A 17531-nucleotide genomic window follows, 5' to 3' on the forward strand; every position below is an offset into this window, starting at 1 on the left:
TAATAGTTAAAGAACGGCAGCAGTTAAAATTTAAACCAACAAAAACCAATTGGTGGTTGGTGGGTGTGCCCACTTTTTCTAACCTTGAGTCGAAGTCACCCAGTGACAAACAGTGGGCACCCTGGCATAAATAGTGTGAGAATGACAGCATTTTAAATTTAAACCAATAATATTCAATGGATGAAATCTGATTGGCTGTTAGTGGCCCAACCCACTTTTCCTATTTTTCAACTGCAGTTCCTCAGTGACCAACCTTTCAAAGTTTTGGGACTCAGGCAAAAAAATTGTGAGACTGGCAGCATTTTACACTTCACAATTGAAAGTAAATAGGTGAATTGTGATTGGCTGTTGGTGGCTCTGCCCACTTTTCAAAACTAAAACTGCGCACCCCTAGTGACCAAGTGTAAAAAGTTTGGGGGCCCTGGTGTTAATACTGTGAGAATGGCAGCAATTTGAATAGGTAAAATCTGATTGGCTGTTCACAGCTTCGCCCACTTTTGGGAATCCAGCAATCATCATATTTTCATTCAGGCTGACCCCATGACTATGTGATTCATGTTTGGGGAGTGTAACCTCAAAGCTGTAAGATTGGCAGCAGTTTCAATTTCCCCATTAAAGTCAATAGGTGAATTGTGATTGGTGGTTCCGCCCACTTTTTCTAACCTTGAGTCGAAGTCACCCAGTGACAAACAGTGGGCACCCTGGCATAAATAGTTTGAGAATGACAGCATTTTAAATTTAAACCAATAAAATTCAATGGATGAAATCGGATTGGCTGTTAGTGGCCCAACCTACTTTTCCTATTTTTGAACTGCAGTCCCCCAGTGACCAACTTTGCAAATTTTGGGGACTCAGGCATTCATTGTGAGGCTGACAGTATTTTACACTTCACCATTGAAAGTAAATAGGTGAAATGTTATTGGCTGTTGGTGGCTCCGCCCACTTTTTTCTAACTTTGAATGACAAATACCCAGTGACTAACTCTGGAAACTTTAACAACCCTGGAATTAATATTTAAATAATGGCATCAGTTTAAATATAAACCAATGGGTGGAAATGGATTGGCTGTTGGTGGCTCCTCCCACTTGTTTGGGAACCCTGACATAAATAGTGTGAGCAAAGCAACATTTTAAATATAAACCAAAAAAATTCAATAGGTGAAGTCTGATTGGCTGTTGGTGGCTCCACCCACTTTTTAAAACCTAAAAATGCAGTTCCCTAGTGACCCTGGTGTTAATACTGTGAGAATGGCAGCAGGTTGAATTTCCCATTGAAAATCAATCGGTAAAATCTGATTGGCTGTTGTTGGCTCCACCCACTTTTTCTAACTGAACTGCAGTTACCAGGTGACTAGCTCTGCAAAGTTTGGAGACCTTAGTATTAATATTTAAAGAATGGCTGCAGTTTAAATTTAAACATATGAAGTCTATAGGTGAAATCTGATTGGTTCTTGTTGGCCCCACCCACTTTTCTAAACTTGGAACATAGTCACCTAGTGACAAACTGTGCAAAGTTTGGGGACCCTGACATTAAACATGTGAGAATGGCAGCAGTTAAAATTTTCCCACTGAAAACAATGAAAGAAATGTGATTGGCTTTTGGCGGCCCGCTCACATTTTTTTTTTACCTTGGGTACAAAGTCATGCAGTGACTGACTGTTCAAAGTTTGCAAACTCTGGCATCAAACCAATAAAATTCAATAGGTGAAATCCCCGTCCACTTTTTCAAAACAGGCAGCAGGTTGAATTTCCCCATTTAGAGTCAATAGGTAAAATCTGATTGGCTGTTGGTGGCTCCACCCACTTACAAAAATACAAAAAACCTTAAATGCGTAGTCACCCAGTGTCTGACTATGCAAAGTTTGGGAAGCCTGGCAACAAACCAATAAAAATCAATAGGTGAAATCTGATTGGTTGTTGGTCACTAGTCCCCTAGTGACCAACTGTGAAAAGTTTGGGGACCCTGGTGTTAGTACTGTGAGAATGGCAGCAGGTTGGATTTCCCCATTGAAAGTCAATAGGTAAACTCTGATTGCCTGTTGGTGGCTCCGCCCACTTTTTCTTACCTTGAACCACAGTTACCTGGTGCCTAACCCTGCAAAGTTTGGGGACCCTGGGGTTATTACTGTGAGACTGGCAGCAGGTTGGATTTCTGCCAAGTCAATAGGTAAAATCTGATTGGCTGTTCACATCTCCGCCCACTTTTGGGCATCCAACAATCATTATATTTTCATTCAGGCTGACCCCATGACTATGTGATTCAAGTTTGGGGAGTGTAGCCTCAAAGCTGTAAGTTTGGCAGCAGTTTCAATTTCCCCATAAAAGTCAATGGGTACAATATGATTGGCTGCTGTTGGCCCCTCCCACTTTGCAGGGTTTTTTTTATTTATTTTTTTTTAAAAAACCTGAATGCGTAGTCACCCAGTGACTGACTGTGCAAAGTTTAGAAAATATAGGAATGGAGAGAGCTAGCACCGTCCTCACTAACTATACACCTTCAAATTATAGCCATCTACACTCCTATCTTGAGGTTGTATGAAATGGAGTGAGAACACTGAGGTAACGTGCAACTGAAGTAAAATTATACAGAAAAAAAGTCTAGACTTCAGAATTATTGCACCGTTAACCCCAAAGAAAGAGAAAAGAGGTAAAAATTATAATCGGGTAATTCACTTGATCAGGTGTTGTAGGACATTAAAACTTAACCTTTATTGGTAAAAATTAAAAAGGTGAAGTATGTCTTAGAATAATCCCCATTAAAAATCGCCTGGGGTGATATTCAATTAAGGTACAAACTATGAGGTATTATAGGGCTGCTCAGAGTTAACCTGCCTCATTCAATTCACTAAATTGTTACTGCTTAAAAAATAACTATTGTATCAAACACTCTCCACAAATCCACAGCCCTATAGAGGCAGCCAAGGAGAGATTGCAAAAAAACACCGGCAACAATTGTTGCAAAATTGTTGCGAAACAAGGAGAACTCGAGTCCAGTTTCCTTTATGTGCTATATTAACTGCTGAGACAGGGTAGGGGATTCAGACCCCGTCATAGCTGTGTTAAAGTACAGGACTCTTTCAGCTATAGGCTGGAATTCAGCCGTTTTCTGTACCCAACACCCCACCATAAATTGAGTACAGGTAGCTCAATGTTGCAGCCAGACCTCCCGTTTTTTACATTGAGGCACCCCCGCTTATAAAATGCACATCAGTCATGCAAACAAATCGGCCCACCCTTCCAAACCCAGAGCCCCGCATCAACACCCGTTCCACCCCCCTACAAGCCCGACGCGCGTTTCGCCCCTTCACGAGGAGCTTTGTCAAGGGCTCTGGGTTTGGAAGGGTGGGCTGATTTGTTTGCACGACTGATGTGCATTTTATAAGCATAATCTTGTACGTGTTTGTAATTTCTGTACTTTTGCATTTGTCAGAATCTACAGTACTGGGGTGTATTCTCGGCAAGTGCTTTTCGGCTTGGTGAGAATATGCCCGTGTGGCATTAGCCTAAGCCTGAGCAACCCAGTTAACAGCTGAACAGCTTATTTTAAAATAATATATTTTAGTTGCAGAAATGATAACCAACAGAACAGCAAACTGTAGCCTGAAGTGTTTAACCCCTTGCCTTTTTACGTTTATTGCCTAGACACAAACTAGGAGGAGGCAGTGGGGAGAGTATCTTGGTATCACAGCTGCAGCATGGATTAACGCTGGAGTTTGAGCACAGCGATTCTCCTCGCAGATTACGCCTAGTGTTAAGTGAACTGTTGGCTATAATAAATAAGGTAAGTTTTGCTGGAACTTATGTGTCTTATGACCATTGATATTTTGTAATTGTATAGAACAATATTTTTCAACCTGTGTCACATAGTGTGACAAATATTCAATATACCAACCGACCAGAGGTTGAATCCCGCCTTGACCATGCCCTTGTACACAGTGACAGATCCCCACCTGCACACTTTCCAACAAAGCTAATTTTTCAGGGCTGCAATGTAGGACTGTCCAGCAAAAATTGGCCATTGGGAGGTATATAATTATGTAATCAAAATATGTTAGTGGAGCCTTAGGGGAGTGGGTGGAAGGGTGGGATAGAAATATCACAGAGGTTGTACGGACATACTGGTCTAGGTTGCAATCCTATATTTAGGTTTGTTTATATCATATTTGCAGTAAACCTTAATAAATATAAATAAAGTTCACTAGTTGTGTTATACATATCACAATAAGATAGTGGATAAAGTTTTATCCCATTGCTTTTAATATATAATTTCTTCATGCAGAGTATAGGCACGGTCACGCTATCCAGACTTTACAAATCAGCAACAAAATACTCTGGGGAACTGTGCCAATCAGTCATTTGTAGTTTTATTTTATACCACACAACAGGTTTTGGATTCATTGATCCTTCATCAGGTGTTATACAAGAATGTGCATAACCCAAGTGACCTTTTAAAACCCTCAAAAACCAACGTGTCAGCTCCATTATGTGGCCAGACACACTAAATTACATACATCAAATTCTACTTACACGGTACTGCCATCTACTGGCTTACTCCGATAATACACACAAACTCACACAACCTGATCACAAGTGTTACAATACAAAGCCATAGTATTTATAAAGTAGCAAATACAATTAATAAATAAAAAGCAGGTAACTGTCTCCTACCCATAAAGTCCATGCCATCATAAGTTCATTGTGAAAAAGCAAAGACAATTTGAATAGTTCACAAAAAGCATTTATGAGTGCATCATTTAATCCAAACAGTTTAAATGTAATGAGCCTGTCTACCTATTTGACTTCACATTGTAGTAACAGCTTCTTTCTGTTTCCTCCACGGGTTGGTGATTTTATTGTTCTAATACCAGCCACCTGAGACTTGCACTTTTACATGTTTCAAAAAAGTGTTTACTGACTGGTGTATGAGTTTTTACATTGTTTTTTCATCTCCTGTGTTCCCCAATCCTAGTTCTCATTTTCCTTATGGTTTGTCCCACATACATTTTACCGCATGGGCATTTAAGTCTTTACACCACAAACACAGAATTGCTTATTGGTATTTTGTTCCCTTTCAAAGTATGGGTGACATGCCTACCTTTAATAATAGAATTACAACTGCTGCAACTCAAACATGGTAATGTTGCCATCTTAGGTGGGCCCAAGTAGTTCATTTTGTTTCATTTTTTTTCTTTTAAGGTAGCTGATTCAAGTGGTGAGTTCTTTCTGAAATCATCTGAACTCTTTGAAAGCCCTGTACACATGGAGGAAGCTGCAGATGTTCTCTGCATTTTACAAGCAGGTACTACTAGAAGGGTTGAATTTACCATATAGGCGGCAAAGGGTGTGAACCTAGGACAACAGCTGCTGTCTTTGATTGGCTAAATGGAAAAATAAAATAATATTGGTCCAGTTTGCAGCTGGATACTTGCACCTAGATTTAGAAGGGAGATGGGGCTGTGATGTACCCCCTTTCTTCTGTGATCTACGCATGATAAATATGTACATGCACCAATCAACCAATTCAAAGGGGGGCCCTGAGGTGCTTACTGCAGCACTAGACTTAAATATTTTTTGCAAATAGATGTCAAATTTCAGGCAATCAAAACAGCAAACAGTGTACTGACACATGGCGTGCTTCATCCCCTGGTGGGAAATCACCTCTGCCACAGGTAATGAAGCACCTGACAGTAGCTGCCTCTTTGCTTTGCATGCGGCGATCCTGGGTAATTGCTAAAAAAATGCCACCACATTTTTAGCCTTTTACCAGGAATTGCTGCATGTAATGTGTTTTACATGCAGCAATTGTGACATAAGTGAAAGGGCAGGTATTGTAAGGCACTTCATTGCCAACAGGAGAGGAGATTCTCCGTGGGGGCAATAAAGCATCCCATGTCTGGGTCCTTGTGAAGTAGATGGATTACTAGTATACTACCCCTCTTCACTCTGTTGTGACTGTTTCATCAGCAGGAGTTCATTATGCAGAGGGTTTATCTGTGCACTCGTAATTTAATTATTTACCTTAGCAAGGATGTAACATTTAGCAGCTTAAACTCCCTGTCTGCTATGTGTAGCTCAAATCCATAAATTTCATACTTTAAACCAGTGCTGTCCAACTTCTACAGTGCCGAGGGCCGGAATTTCTCTAGCATACATGGTGGAGGGCCGCTAATGGAAGCCAGTTTTGACCACTCCCCTTTTTGAAACCACACCCACTTCAAACCACACCTATTTTATCACAATGGTGGTTGCACAGCAAAATCCCAAATGCTTGGTCCTTACTGTGGGGATATCAACCATCATTCATATGTGAAAGAATTATGTCATATTAAGATATACCCTTAAATTCCATATGCCTCCTCCTCCCCTGTGGATAGCAGAGCAACCCCCAGTACATAATTACACACCTTTGGGACCATTTAATGGCTATTTCCAACTGCTAACAAACTCCCACAAGAAACCCCTGCCAGGTTCACCTCCCACAAGCAGCATAGGGCAAGCAGAGTATGGCACACACAGGCAGCACTCTGCCTGTCCTATGCTGTCTGTGTGTGCTATACTCTGCCTGTCCTACCCTGCCTGTGTGTGCCATACTCTGCCTGCCCTACCCTGCCTGTGTGTGCCATACTCTGCCTGCCCTACCCTGCCTGTGTGTGTCATACTCTGCCTTCCCTATGCTGCCTCTGTGTGCCATACTCTGCCTGCCCTACCCTGCCTGTGTGTGCCATACTCTGCCTGCCCTACCCTGCCTGTGTGTGCCATACTCTGCCTGCCCTACCCTGCCTGTGTGTGCCATACTCTGCCTTCCCTATGCTGCCTCTGTGTGCCATACTCTGCCTGCCCTACCCTGCCTGTGTGTGCCATACTCTGCCTTCCCTATGCTGCCTCTGTGTGCCATACTCTGCCTGCCCTACCCTGCCTGTGTGTGCCATACTCTACCTGCCCTATGCTGGCTGTATGTGCCATACTCTGCCTACAGTACCTATGTCTGAGGTGTGAAGAAGTGAACAATGGGAGTGATTACAGTCTGAGCCTGAGGTGTGAACACTGCAGGGGGTGAACAATGCAGGTATTAAAAGGTGTGAACAACACAGTGGATTACATTTTTAAACAATACAGAGGGATTACAGCCTGAATCTGAGGTGAGAACCATGCAGGGGGCCAGTTAATCTCAGTACTTATACCATTTAATGCTTACTCAAAGGTAAGCCATCAAAGCAGCCAGACAGGTGGGGGGCCACACAGAGGGGGGTCGCGGGCCGCCAGTTGGACAGCACTGCTTTAAACAATAGGCAAAAGTATTTTCAGCACAAGTGCTGGTCTTTGAACTCATGTTAAATAGTAATTCGTTTTTAATTGCTTGTTATTAGGTACTTTATATTATACTACATTTATCTAACATAAACAGTGTAGTACATGGAGTTCTTTATTATTTGTCCTTTATCTCAGTAGCTGTGAAAAGAGGGAGAATAAGTAGTTTTTATCTGTTAAAGGACATGTCAACCCAAAAAATATAATATAAAAGGAAAAATCATTCTAAGCAACTTTTCAATATGCTTTCATTACAAATTTGTAATGGTCATTTTATTGGTATATATATCTCTATTGAACGCAGCGTTGTCTTTCCTTTTTCATTCTCTGCCCTGGTGGCTCTGGCTTTTGAAACAATGTAACACAAGCCAGCAGATCGGTAGACCTGACTTGCTGGAGGAGACAAGCTTTTGCAACATTGTTCAAATAGTCATAACAAGGCATTAAGCAAATGCTGCTTTTAATAGCAGTTACATTTACAAATAACTTTTAAATCACTAAAATTTTAATACATACGTAATGGAAAATTGCTTAGAATTACTGTTATATTTTATTAGGCAAAAAGTAATTTTTTGCGTTGACATGTCCTAAGAAAATACAGTGGGTATATGTTTGATAAAATAAAAATGCCTTCCAACAAACCAGAAATGAGTTATATCAATAATAACTGTTCTTTTTGCAGAATTACACACTCTTTTACCAATTAATGACATGGCTGAAGCACTGCTCCACGTACGCAACGGAGCTTGGTTTCTTTGTTTGCTAGTGGCTAATGTTCCTGACAGCTTCAGTGAAGGTAATATCATTTAAATCACTATAGACTGCACATTTTTAGTTATATGATAATGCACTAATCCAGGGGTTTTCAGATTGTTTGGGTTCTTGAATTCTTGACCTAAAAGTTTAAAACTCGAGATCTCTGATTTTAAAGGAGAAGGAAAATTATAATCACTAGGGGGTGCCAAATATGATGCCCCCCCCCAGTGATTATAATCACTTACTTGATACCCTGGGCCCGGGTTAGCAGAAAACTGAACTGGCCTGGGATACTTTTCAGTGAGCACCGCTATCTTCTTCCACTTCTAAATGAAGTAGCTGCCGATGAATGTGCATACTGCATATCCACACCCGTGCATAGAAAGAAGAAGCTAGAAGAAGATCCCTCCATGGTGCTGGCTGAAAAGTACCTTGTGCCAGTGCAGTTTCTGCTACAAGCAGCACTGGGCCGATATATCAGGTAAGTGACTATAATCCAGTGATTTAAATGTTCAATTGCCTTTAATTTGTTCATTATTGTGTTGCTTCTGATACAACAGTGCTTGTCTTTTTGTTTGTTAATAGACTTTTTTAAATGCAGGGGTTCCCAACTTTTTTTTTTTTTTTTTTAATCTGTAAAACACATTCCACTGTAAAGAGTTGGGAAACAACACTAGCATAAAAAGTTCCTGGGGTTACAAGATTCTCTGATTGGCTATTTGGTAGTCCCTATATGGACTGGCTGCTTACAGGAGGTTCTGTTTATCAGTATATCTGGTTTTTATTAGGGATGCACCGAATCCAGGATTTGGTTTGAGATTCTGTTTTTGTCACATTAACACAGAAGTTGAAACGTTTTCACTATTTAACCCTTCCCTTTCCTAATTTGCATATGGATACTGTTCAGTATTTGGCTGAATCTTTTGCAAAGGATTTGGGGTTTGGCTGGATCCTAAAATAGGGGATTCAGTGCATCCCTAGTTTTTATGCAACCAATACTTCCCAAGCCAAGAATTAAAAAATAAACACCTGCTTTGAGGCCAGTGGGAGCAACATCCAAGGGGTTGGTGAGCAACATGTTTCTCGCAGGCCACTGGTTGAGTATCACTGCTTTAAATGTATTTTAATGTACTTTCAGGCAATGTAATAGTTGACTATTTTTAAATCCTACATTTAAAGATATGGCTAGTTAGACAGAGAAGATTGAGGTTTGGAAGGCAGTATTCAAAATTAAAGGAAAAGGCCACTCCAGACTGCTGGAGTTAATTAGAACATGCTCTTCAGGTTACATTGTTGCAGTCAGATATCCTCTGGGTGCAATCCAATAAGGTTCCTCGAATCATGGTACTGTAGAGAAATACAGCAACTTCTGGGTCAGATCCCATAAAAAGTATTATTTATTTATACAGTATACATTAAAAAGTATAGACATTAGCAGCACCTGAACTGTTATGAAGCACAAAGCACAAACAGTGCCTTCTAGAATACAGAATACACAAATTCTCCAGCGTAAACTTTTTCTCATTAATAGTTTGTAGAAGTTTAATTAAAAATGGAGAGCGTCAGGATGAGGAAAGCATTGGTGGAAGGCGTAGAACTGAAGCCTTGCGCCAGCTGTGCAAGATGAATCCATCTCAGGCCCTTAAAGTGCGCAGCATGGTGGTAAGTTGTTGGTCTATATATTTATTTATTTATTTAACGCTCAGGGCTTAGTGACTTGCTGTTCCTTAAATCTATAGACTATTTCATGACTCACTTAAAATATAGCATACTAAACGACAGAGGTATCTAGTTGCTCCATGGTCGCTAAGCTCCTGCTTCCTAATTAATTTACTTCATTGGGTGCATCATTCCACCACCTCTAGCCCTGCATGTCCATATATATGTCAATGCCATTTCTATGGTGTATACCTAGGGGCACATTCATGAAAACGCGAGTTTGAATCCCAAATGGGATAAATTCAGATTGGATACAATAATTTCTTAAGATTGCAAATATCCCGAATATGCTTACGAAAAAATCGTATTAGTCATGATAATATCGTATTGGCGATCCAAAAGTCACTAAATTTTCGTATCCGAAAGATCGTAAAATGCAGGAAAACCTTTCTGACTTTGCTCCTTCTGTGCATGATTTTGGAAGCCTCCCATAGGAATCAATGGCACTGTGCAGCTCCAACCTGGCCCAAGGAAAGTCACGATACCGAAGCTTGAATGAATCAGAAACTTTCGTACTCGGCAGAACAATACGATTTTGTTGCACAAATTTAGTCGCAAAGTACGAAAAAAGTCACCGAAAATACGCCGATTGAACACTTGGAGCGTTCGTGAATTAGTAAATGTGCCCCCTAGTGTGCACATTCATTGAGGAAAGCTGTTACTTCCATTAAATGAAACATTTAATACTAGGAGTACATTACTTTCTGTGGAAAACAGCATATGTCTTAAATAATCATGTGTTTTGTTTTTTTTTTTGTGCCAGGTAGAAGAATGTCATCTCCCTGGACTTGGAGTAGCTTTGACATTGGACCACACAAAGAATGAGGTGGGCGAAGATGGAGTAAGCAATATGGTGTGTTTTGTGAGTGGATTGCTACTGGGAACAAACACAAAAGTCCGAACTTGGTTTGGAACATTTATCCGGAATGGTCAGCTGGTGAGTATTTTGATGGTACTTATGAAAGCTTATATCAAATCAACCATGTTGATCAATTAAACATTAATTGATCAACATGGCAAGTAATGTAATCAACCCAAAAGGATTGTTTTGCCTCTAACAAGGCTTAATTATATCTTAGTTGGGGTCAAGTACAAGCAAGTAATGTACCTCATATGCTTTACAAAACTTTTTCCAAGTATACAACAAACAGTGATATACTTGAATATGATGCCATTCTGCAGAAAATTTAGGATTTACCTTTTTGTGCTGCCTTCTTGTATTCAAATACCTTTATTTTTAAATGTTCTATGAAACATCAGTTTATCATTTTACATATTGAAAGAGAATATTGTTAATTAAAATGATATATTAAAAATATAAATCTATTAAATATATAAATTAAAACAACATATTTTACTTAAAATTCATTGAATGAATTCCCCAAGTGGTAATAATCATATAAAAATGGAAGTATTTGTACATTATGGCAGTACTAACACCAAGCAAAGATATATTTTATAACATGACTTTCTGGCATGTTTCTCAACATATTAAGAAAAGCAAAGATCATTACTAAATCCTGCTTTTGCATTGTTTTTTTATATTTTGTCATGTAGAGAAGGCGAGAGAATAGCAGTTCAGTACTGTGGCAAATGAGAAGACAGCTTCTTTCAGAACTAATGGGAATTCTTCCAGCTGCGAAAAGTATATCTGTGGCAGATGAGGCTGAAAAGTCCCAGGAACCTGGAGTATCTGTGCATCCTGGACTGAAAGAGGAACATGTTGTGAAAGCCAGTGCCTTGCTTCGCCTTTACTGTGCTTTAATGGGAATTGCTGGCCTCAAGTATATCCAATTACATATTTTTTTTTCCTATTTAGCTTGTTTGTCTTTTTCCCAGTTTATGATCATCAACAGAGACATTTTTGTAGAATTAACTCTTTAGCAAAAGAACATGAAATTGTATCTAACTATAAAATGCGGAATTTTTGTTGTTCCTATATCCTTAAGAACCCTAGCTATAAATAGGTTTTGCATGCACTTTGTTGTTTTAGACATGTAGCTTTTTTTGTATTCATGTTTTGTTTCTTTCATTTAATAACTGCCTCTATTTCTTATCTTGGTCATATTAGTTTGCAAAAAAAAAAAAATACTAACAAATAGAACAGAAATATAACGTGTTTAATATTTACAGGCCCACGGATGAAGAGGCAGAACAAGTCCTTCAGTTAATGACAAGCCGCCCTCCTGCAACCCCTGCTGGTGTGCGTTTTGTTTCACTGTCTTTCTGTATGCTTCTGGCTTTTTCTACAGTTGTCAGGTATGCTGAAAGGTCATGCTGCATTACACTTTGTCTCTCTCCTTTTTTTTTTTTTTATATATACTTGTATATGAAAGCTGGAGATGGATTTATATAGTGCTTTGCTTTTTCGTATTTGTTCATTCTTCACACCAGTACCTGTTTTAGTAGGGCATACAGGCTAAGGTCACTATCACATTTACACATACTAGGGTCACCAGAAGCCATTTAACTTGCCTCTATTGTTTTAGAGCATTTTTGAACTGCTAACCACTGACATAAGGTCTTATAACCTTAATACCCAATAGCCATGGATATCTTGAAAAATATATTCTTATAAACAGTGCTTAGTGGTGTCATAAGTTATAATGGGTGCTTAGTGACATCATTTCTGTAACGCAACTCACTGAAACCTGTGTATTATAATAAAGTACCCCCTGTTAGCTTTGTGCTATATATATATATATATATATATATATATATATATATATAATATATTTATCATTTTCAAAAGGGGGTACTTTATTAACTATACAGAGTTCTGAGAGAGAGAAAAGCTTAAATGAATGACTAAGTGAAGACTATTACTACATTACTACTTCTTCTTTGGATGAAAACTGTACAGGCCTCTCCCGTAATTGTGTTATTCCACAGCAGTGGCTTTTCATCCTCTTGGAGGTGCTGGCAGCTAAGTATGTGTAGGCAATAGTCTTTTTCACCGACTATATGATTTCAGGACTGATCTAGATGAAATGCAGTAAATTAAATTTCTTAAAGTTTAAAATAAATTCTAGTGTTGAATTTGAAAAATCTGTTTTGTTGATATTCCTTTTAAAATTTCTTCATATTGTAAAAACTGGCAAAGCTAGTTTTAATTCTACCATTAACTCTTTAGAATGCATAGATCAACTTTGCTGTGAGCTCTTTGGTGCAGGAGAGAAACAGAAAAGTACCCACCTTTTTCTAATAAGCTGTGTGTTGGTTCTGCAGTACCCCTGAACAGGAGCAGCTGATGCTGATGTGGTTAAGTTGGATGATAAAAGAAGAGGCATATTTTGAAAGGTAAGACCATCATTTATTTTGCAGAATATTTTTTTTATCACATAACTAAAGCATCTTGAGATTTCCTTTAACTCACTGTTTTAAAAATGCTTTACAGTACCGCAGGTGTGTCTGCTTCATTTGGAGAGATGCTGCTGTTGGTCGCAATGTATTTTCACAGCAACCAGCTCAGTGCTATCATTGATCTGGTCTGCTCCACTTTGGGAATGAAGGTAATTGAAAACCATAAGTTACTCATTAAGAGAGACTGTATCTGCCTCCTTAATCATCTTTTCACATATATCACACCAAACTAGAGCTATGATATATAATACTTATATTAACAATTTCATCCTTTGTGCACAAATGTCTATTACATTCTGTAAATACATTCTTAAATACATACTATATTATTAAATATAGTCAGGCTTATAATCATATCTGTTCTGCTATATCCATTTTATTTGATCTTGCTATTAGCCACAATTGTGTTTAATACCAATTTATTGTAAAAAATCCCCAAGGTCTTTATTGTACTAGGCTAATGAGATGTTTTTGCTAATTTAATGTAATAATTTGGCAGGTATTGTACTAGGCATTCCATAAATTCAGTATTAACAGTTGAAATAACTGTGTGTCATTAAGCTGTATTAAATAAATCAAAATTTTAACGAAGGAAAAGCAGTCTGATTTTCATGTAATTTGATTTTAAAGGGAGTGTAAATATTGAAAAGGTTTTATGAATCTGTTCACCACACACGTGCATATATTATTATATTAGAGCTCACGTAGTTAAGTGAAAATCAGATAAAAGTAAAGTAAAAGTCCAACACTGGTTTTGTTTTTTAGTTTGTGTGCTCACTCTGTGTTTTTCAGATTGTTATAAAGCCAAGTTCACTTAGTAGAATGAAGACGATATTCACCCAAGAAATTTTTACAGAACAGGTAAATTGTGGGCCTTTTTTGACGTATCATTACTTGTTAACTATTATTTCAGCTAGATTATAAAATCCATTGCTCTGGGGGTGCAGTTCCTAAGTAAGCTACTATGTTAAGTGTCAGCTGGGAGGGTGGGTGTGGCATCAACTGGTTTGGAAAGTGTGTGGTGGCTACTACTGGGTTGGGGTGGTGCAAACAGAGAGTGGGCAGGACTTGGATGCCAATACTACTTGGTCCAGCTCTGCTGTGTAAAAACGCAGTTCCAGGCAATTCCAAGGTCATCTTTTGAAACTGGTTACATTTATTTCTTGAATTTGCATAAAGGGCCAGTCAGGACCACTCCTGCCATGAGGCAATGGGAGAACCTTGCCTCAGATGTCAGTAAGTGGTCAGTTACCAGGGGCGGCAAAAAGCTGGTTGTTATGAAAATTTGTCAGAGGGTGCAACGGCACTAGCATTGGACCCCCCCCAAAGCGTTCTAGCATTTGACTCTACCATTCTATTGCTTCATAAAGCACACACCACACATTGTACAGGCAAACGATACCCCGAAACATTGCTGGTCTCTATAAAACTGTCACATAAAACAACGACTCTGCATTACTGTGAGATGTGGTACATGTAAATAAGTTTTACTCAATAAGAACAATTAACAAGTGTGTCTTTTCTACAGATTTCTACAGATATTTTGAAAAAAGGAAATGCTACTTGTTTTATTGACCTGATTGTTTTTTCTGTTTACTTTAGGTTGTTACAGCTCATGCAGTACGAGTGCCAGTTACAAGTAACCTCAGTGCTAATATTAGTGGATTTCTACCTATCCATTGTATATATCAGCTACTGAGAAGCCGAGCATTCACTAAGCACAAAGTGTCAATAAAGGTTAGTTAATGTTTTAGTTAATGTTTTAGTTAATGTTTTGTGACATCAATTTACAGTATTGCTGATGTATGGAAGTAAAATGCTAAAAGATAGTAAGCTTTATTTATGAAAATTTTTTGGATGAAATACTTTTGCCCACAATACTGTTTTGCCCTGCTTTCCATAATAATAGTGGTGCACAATAAGTTGCTTAGTGCAGCAATGTATACACTAATTATCTTCTGTGTTTCGTGAATCTCTCAGATGTGAACAAACCATTTCTCAGCGGGGATGGCATCACTTCTGGTATGCCAGTGCACAAAATGTTAATATTGGCATTAGCGCTGCAAAAGGGGTGACTTGATGCAGTCCCATGAGGGAACACTGGAACTATTGCCACATCCAGGCTGGTGGAAATTCTAGAGTTTCCTTGCATTAGTGAGTGCACCTGCACATAATTTATAAAAACAAGATAAACAGGGAAATTGGTGCTGCCATAAGTTGTTAGGAGCATGCAATGGCACAAGTATCTTTGTAAATGGCATCTGTTCAGACTCAGTTTTGTGTCTGAGCTTTGATCATAATTAGGTTTAATATAATATAATTGTGTATAGTAATGAAATAACTATACAAAATAATGAAGATCAACTAAAAAAGGTTCTTAGGTTAATATAAAAGTGAATTTCTCCTTATGTTTAGTTTGGCAGTTTATATAGTCTAGGGGGCTGATTTACTAACCCACGAATCCGACCCGAATTGGAAAAGTTCCGACTTGAAAACGAACATTTTGCGACTTTTTCGTATGTTTTGCGATTTTTTCGGCGTCTTTACGAATTTTTCGTTACCAATACGATTTTTGCGTAAAAACGCGAGTTTTTCGTAGCCATTACGAAAGTTGCGTAAAATCTTGCGATTTTTCGTAGCTTTAAAACTTGCGCAAAAAGTTGCGCTTTTTTCGTAGCGTTAAAACTTACGCGAAACTTCGCACCTTTTAAGTTTTAACGCTACGAAAAAGGCGCAACTTTTCGTGTAAGTTTTAACGCTACGAAAAATCGCAAGATTTTACGCAACTTTCGTAATGGCTACGAAAAACTCGCGTTTTTACGCAAAAATCGTATTGGTAACGAAAAATTCGTAAAGACGCCGAAAAAATCGCAAAAAATACTAAAAAATCGCAAAATACCGATCTTTACGAAAAAAACACAATCGGACTCATTTCGACCCGTTCGTGGGTTAGTAAATCAGCCCCTAGGTGTGATACTACAACAGATTGAGACTGAAGTTTCACACCACAACTCGTGCTGTCCCTGGCACTGCTGCTGAAAGCTTGGGAGCTGCACCATGACAAAACTGGATGTTTAAGCAAACAGAACATTTGATATACAGATAGTTTGATATTGCTGTTTAGAATGTGGAATGCAAACAAGCTATAAAGCAAAAATGTAACAAAATTGCCTTGCCTTGTGTTTGATCCTTTATTCTAGGACTGGATTTACACACAGATCTGTGAAACAACTACTCCTCTACATCAGCAGCTCTTACCTCTAATAGATGTTTATATCAACTCTATTATCACTCCTGCATCAAAGTCCAGTCCAGAAGCCACAAACAAGCCAGTCACAGAGCAGGAAATCCTGAAAGTTTTTCATGGGCTTACAGGAGAGAACTCACGTGCCAAGCCTCATACGATCACGACTCAGCTTCTGATGTTGTACTATGTCTTGTCTTATGAAGAGGCACTTTTGGCAAACTCTAAGTCCCTTGGTTGGTTTTAAAAATATGTTATTATTATTTATTTATTACAGCAACATAAACAAATTGTTAATGTGTGTATGCATTTAGCATTATCATGATAATGATAAATTGCCCATGGATGTTTTTGATAGGAGCTACTAATAGCAGCAGTCATTGTGCTGTTGATTAATGGGGCCACTTCCTAAGGAGCTCATGTTCTCAATAATCATTTGGTTTATTACAAGTCATTTACCTTCTGTAGGAAACCATTTTGATGCTATATTTTAGTAGTGATTGAAATGGTTGGTGGTCTGGAGCTTTTAAAAGAATGCTAATATCTTAAGCAAATGTTATAACAGACGATATGTTTAACTTTTTGCCACCACATATTTTTCTGGAGAAGTAGTCTACAGCTCTTGGCAAAATTTGTGAAGTTGCTCTGTGCCACTGGAATTGTCGCAATTATCTCTCTCTACATCAGTGATCCCCAACCAGTGGTCCGTGAGCAACATGTTACACACAGTGGCCTCAAAGTAGGTGCCCATTTTTGAATTTTAATTGCATAAAACCCAGTGTAAATCCAAACAGAGCATTCTATAGGCTGCCAGTTCACATGAACATTATAGCTCTTATTAGCACCCCCAGGAACATTTTCCATTCTTGTGTTGCTCCCCAACACTTTTTCCATTAGAATGTGGCTCACAGGTATAAAAGGTTGGGGATCCCTGCAATACATCCATTGATCATTTTTGCCATTAGCCTTAAACAGGAAACAATATTTATATATAATGTTTATGCTCTCTTAGCTTTTTAGTATGTAGAAACTTGTTTTTTATTATTTAAATTTGATTTTCTAATGACTGTAGAACAGTCTGTCCAGGCGGCAGGCCATTTATCCAATATACCCCCAATTTTATGGCAAAGATATAATATGTT

General features: G+C 38.6%; 1 protein-coding gene across 2 annotated transcripts in view; it reads left to right on the forward strand.

Annotated features, from left to right (window-relative positions):
• ints2 (integrator complex subunit 2) overlaps positions 1 to 17531 on the forward strand; it is a 31951-nt gene that overhangs the window by 2619 nt on the left and 11801 nt on the right. For both annotated transcript variants that reach the window (NM_001030525.1, XM_018091302.2), the window contains 12 exon segments: positions 3642 to 3780; positions 5196 to 5298; positions 7990 to 8103; positions 9595 to 9725; positions 10546 to 10719; positions 11340 to 11566; positions 11916 to 12041; positions 13011 to 13082; positions 13180 to 13294; positions 13938 to 14006; positions 14748 to 14882; positions 16346 to 16625. In NM_001030525.1, coding sequence (NP_001025696.1) covers positions 3642 to 3780; positions 5196 to 5298; positions 7990 to 8103; positions 9595 to 9725; positions 10546 to 10719; positions 11340 to 11566; positions 11916 to 12041; positions 13011 to 13082; positions 13180 to 13294; positions 13938 to 14006; positions 14748 to 14882; positions 16346 to 16625 — 1685 coding nt within the window.

The sequence above is a fragment of the Xenopus tropicalis genome, chromosome 2, assembly GCF_000004195.4.
Source record: "Xenopus tropicalis strain Nigerian chromosome 2, UCB_Xtro_10.0, whole genome shotgun sequence".
Taxonomy (NCBI): Eukaryota; Metazoa; Chordata; class Amphibia; order Anura; family Pipidae; genus Xenopus; species Xenopus tropicalis.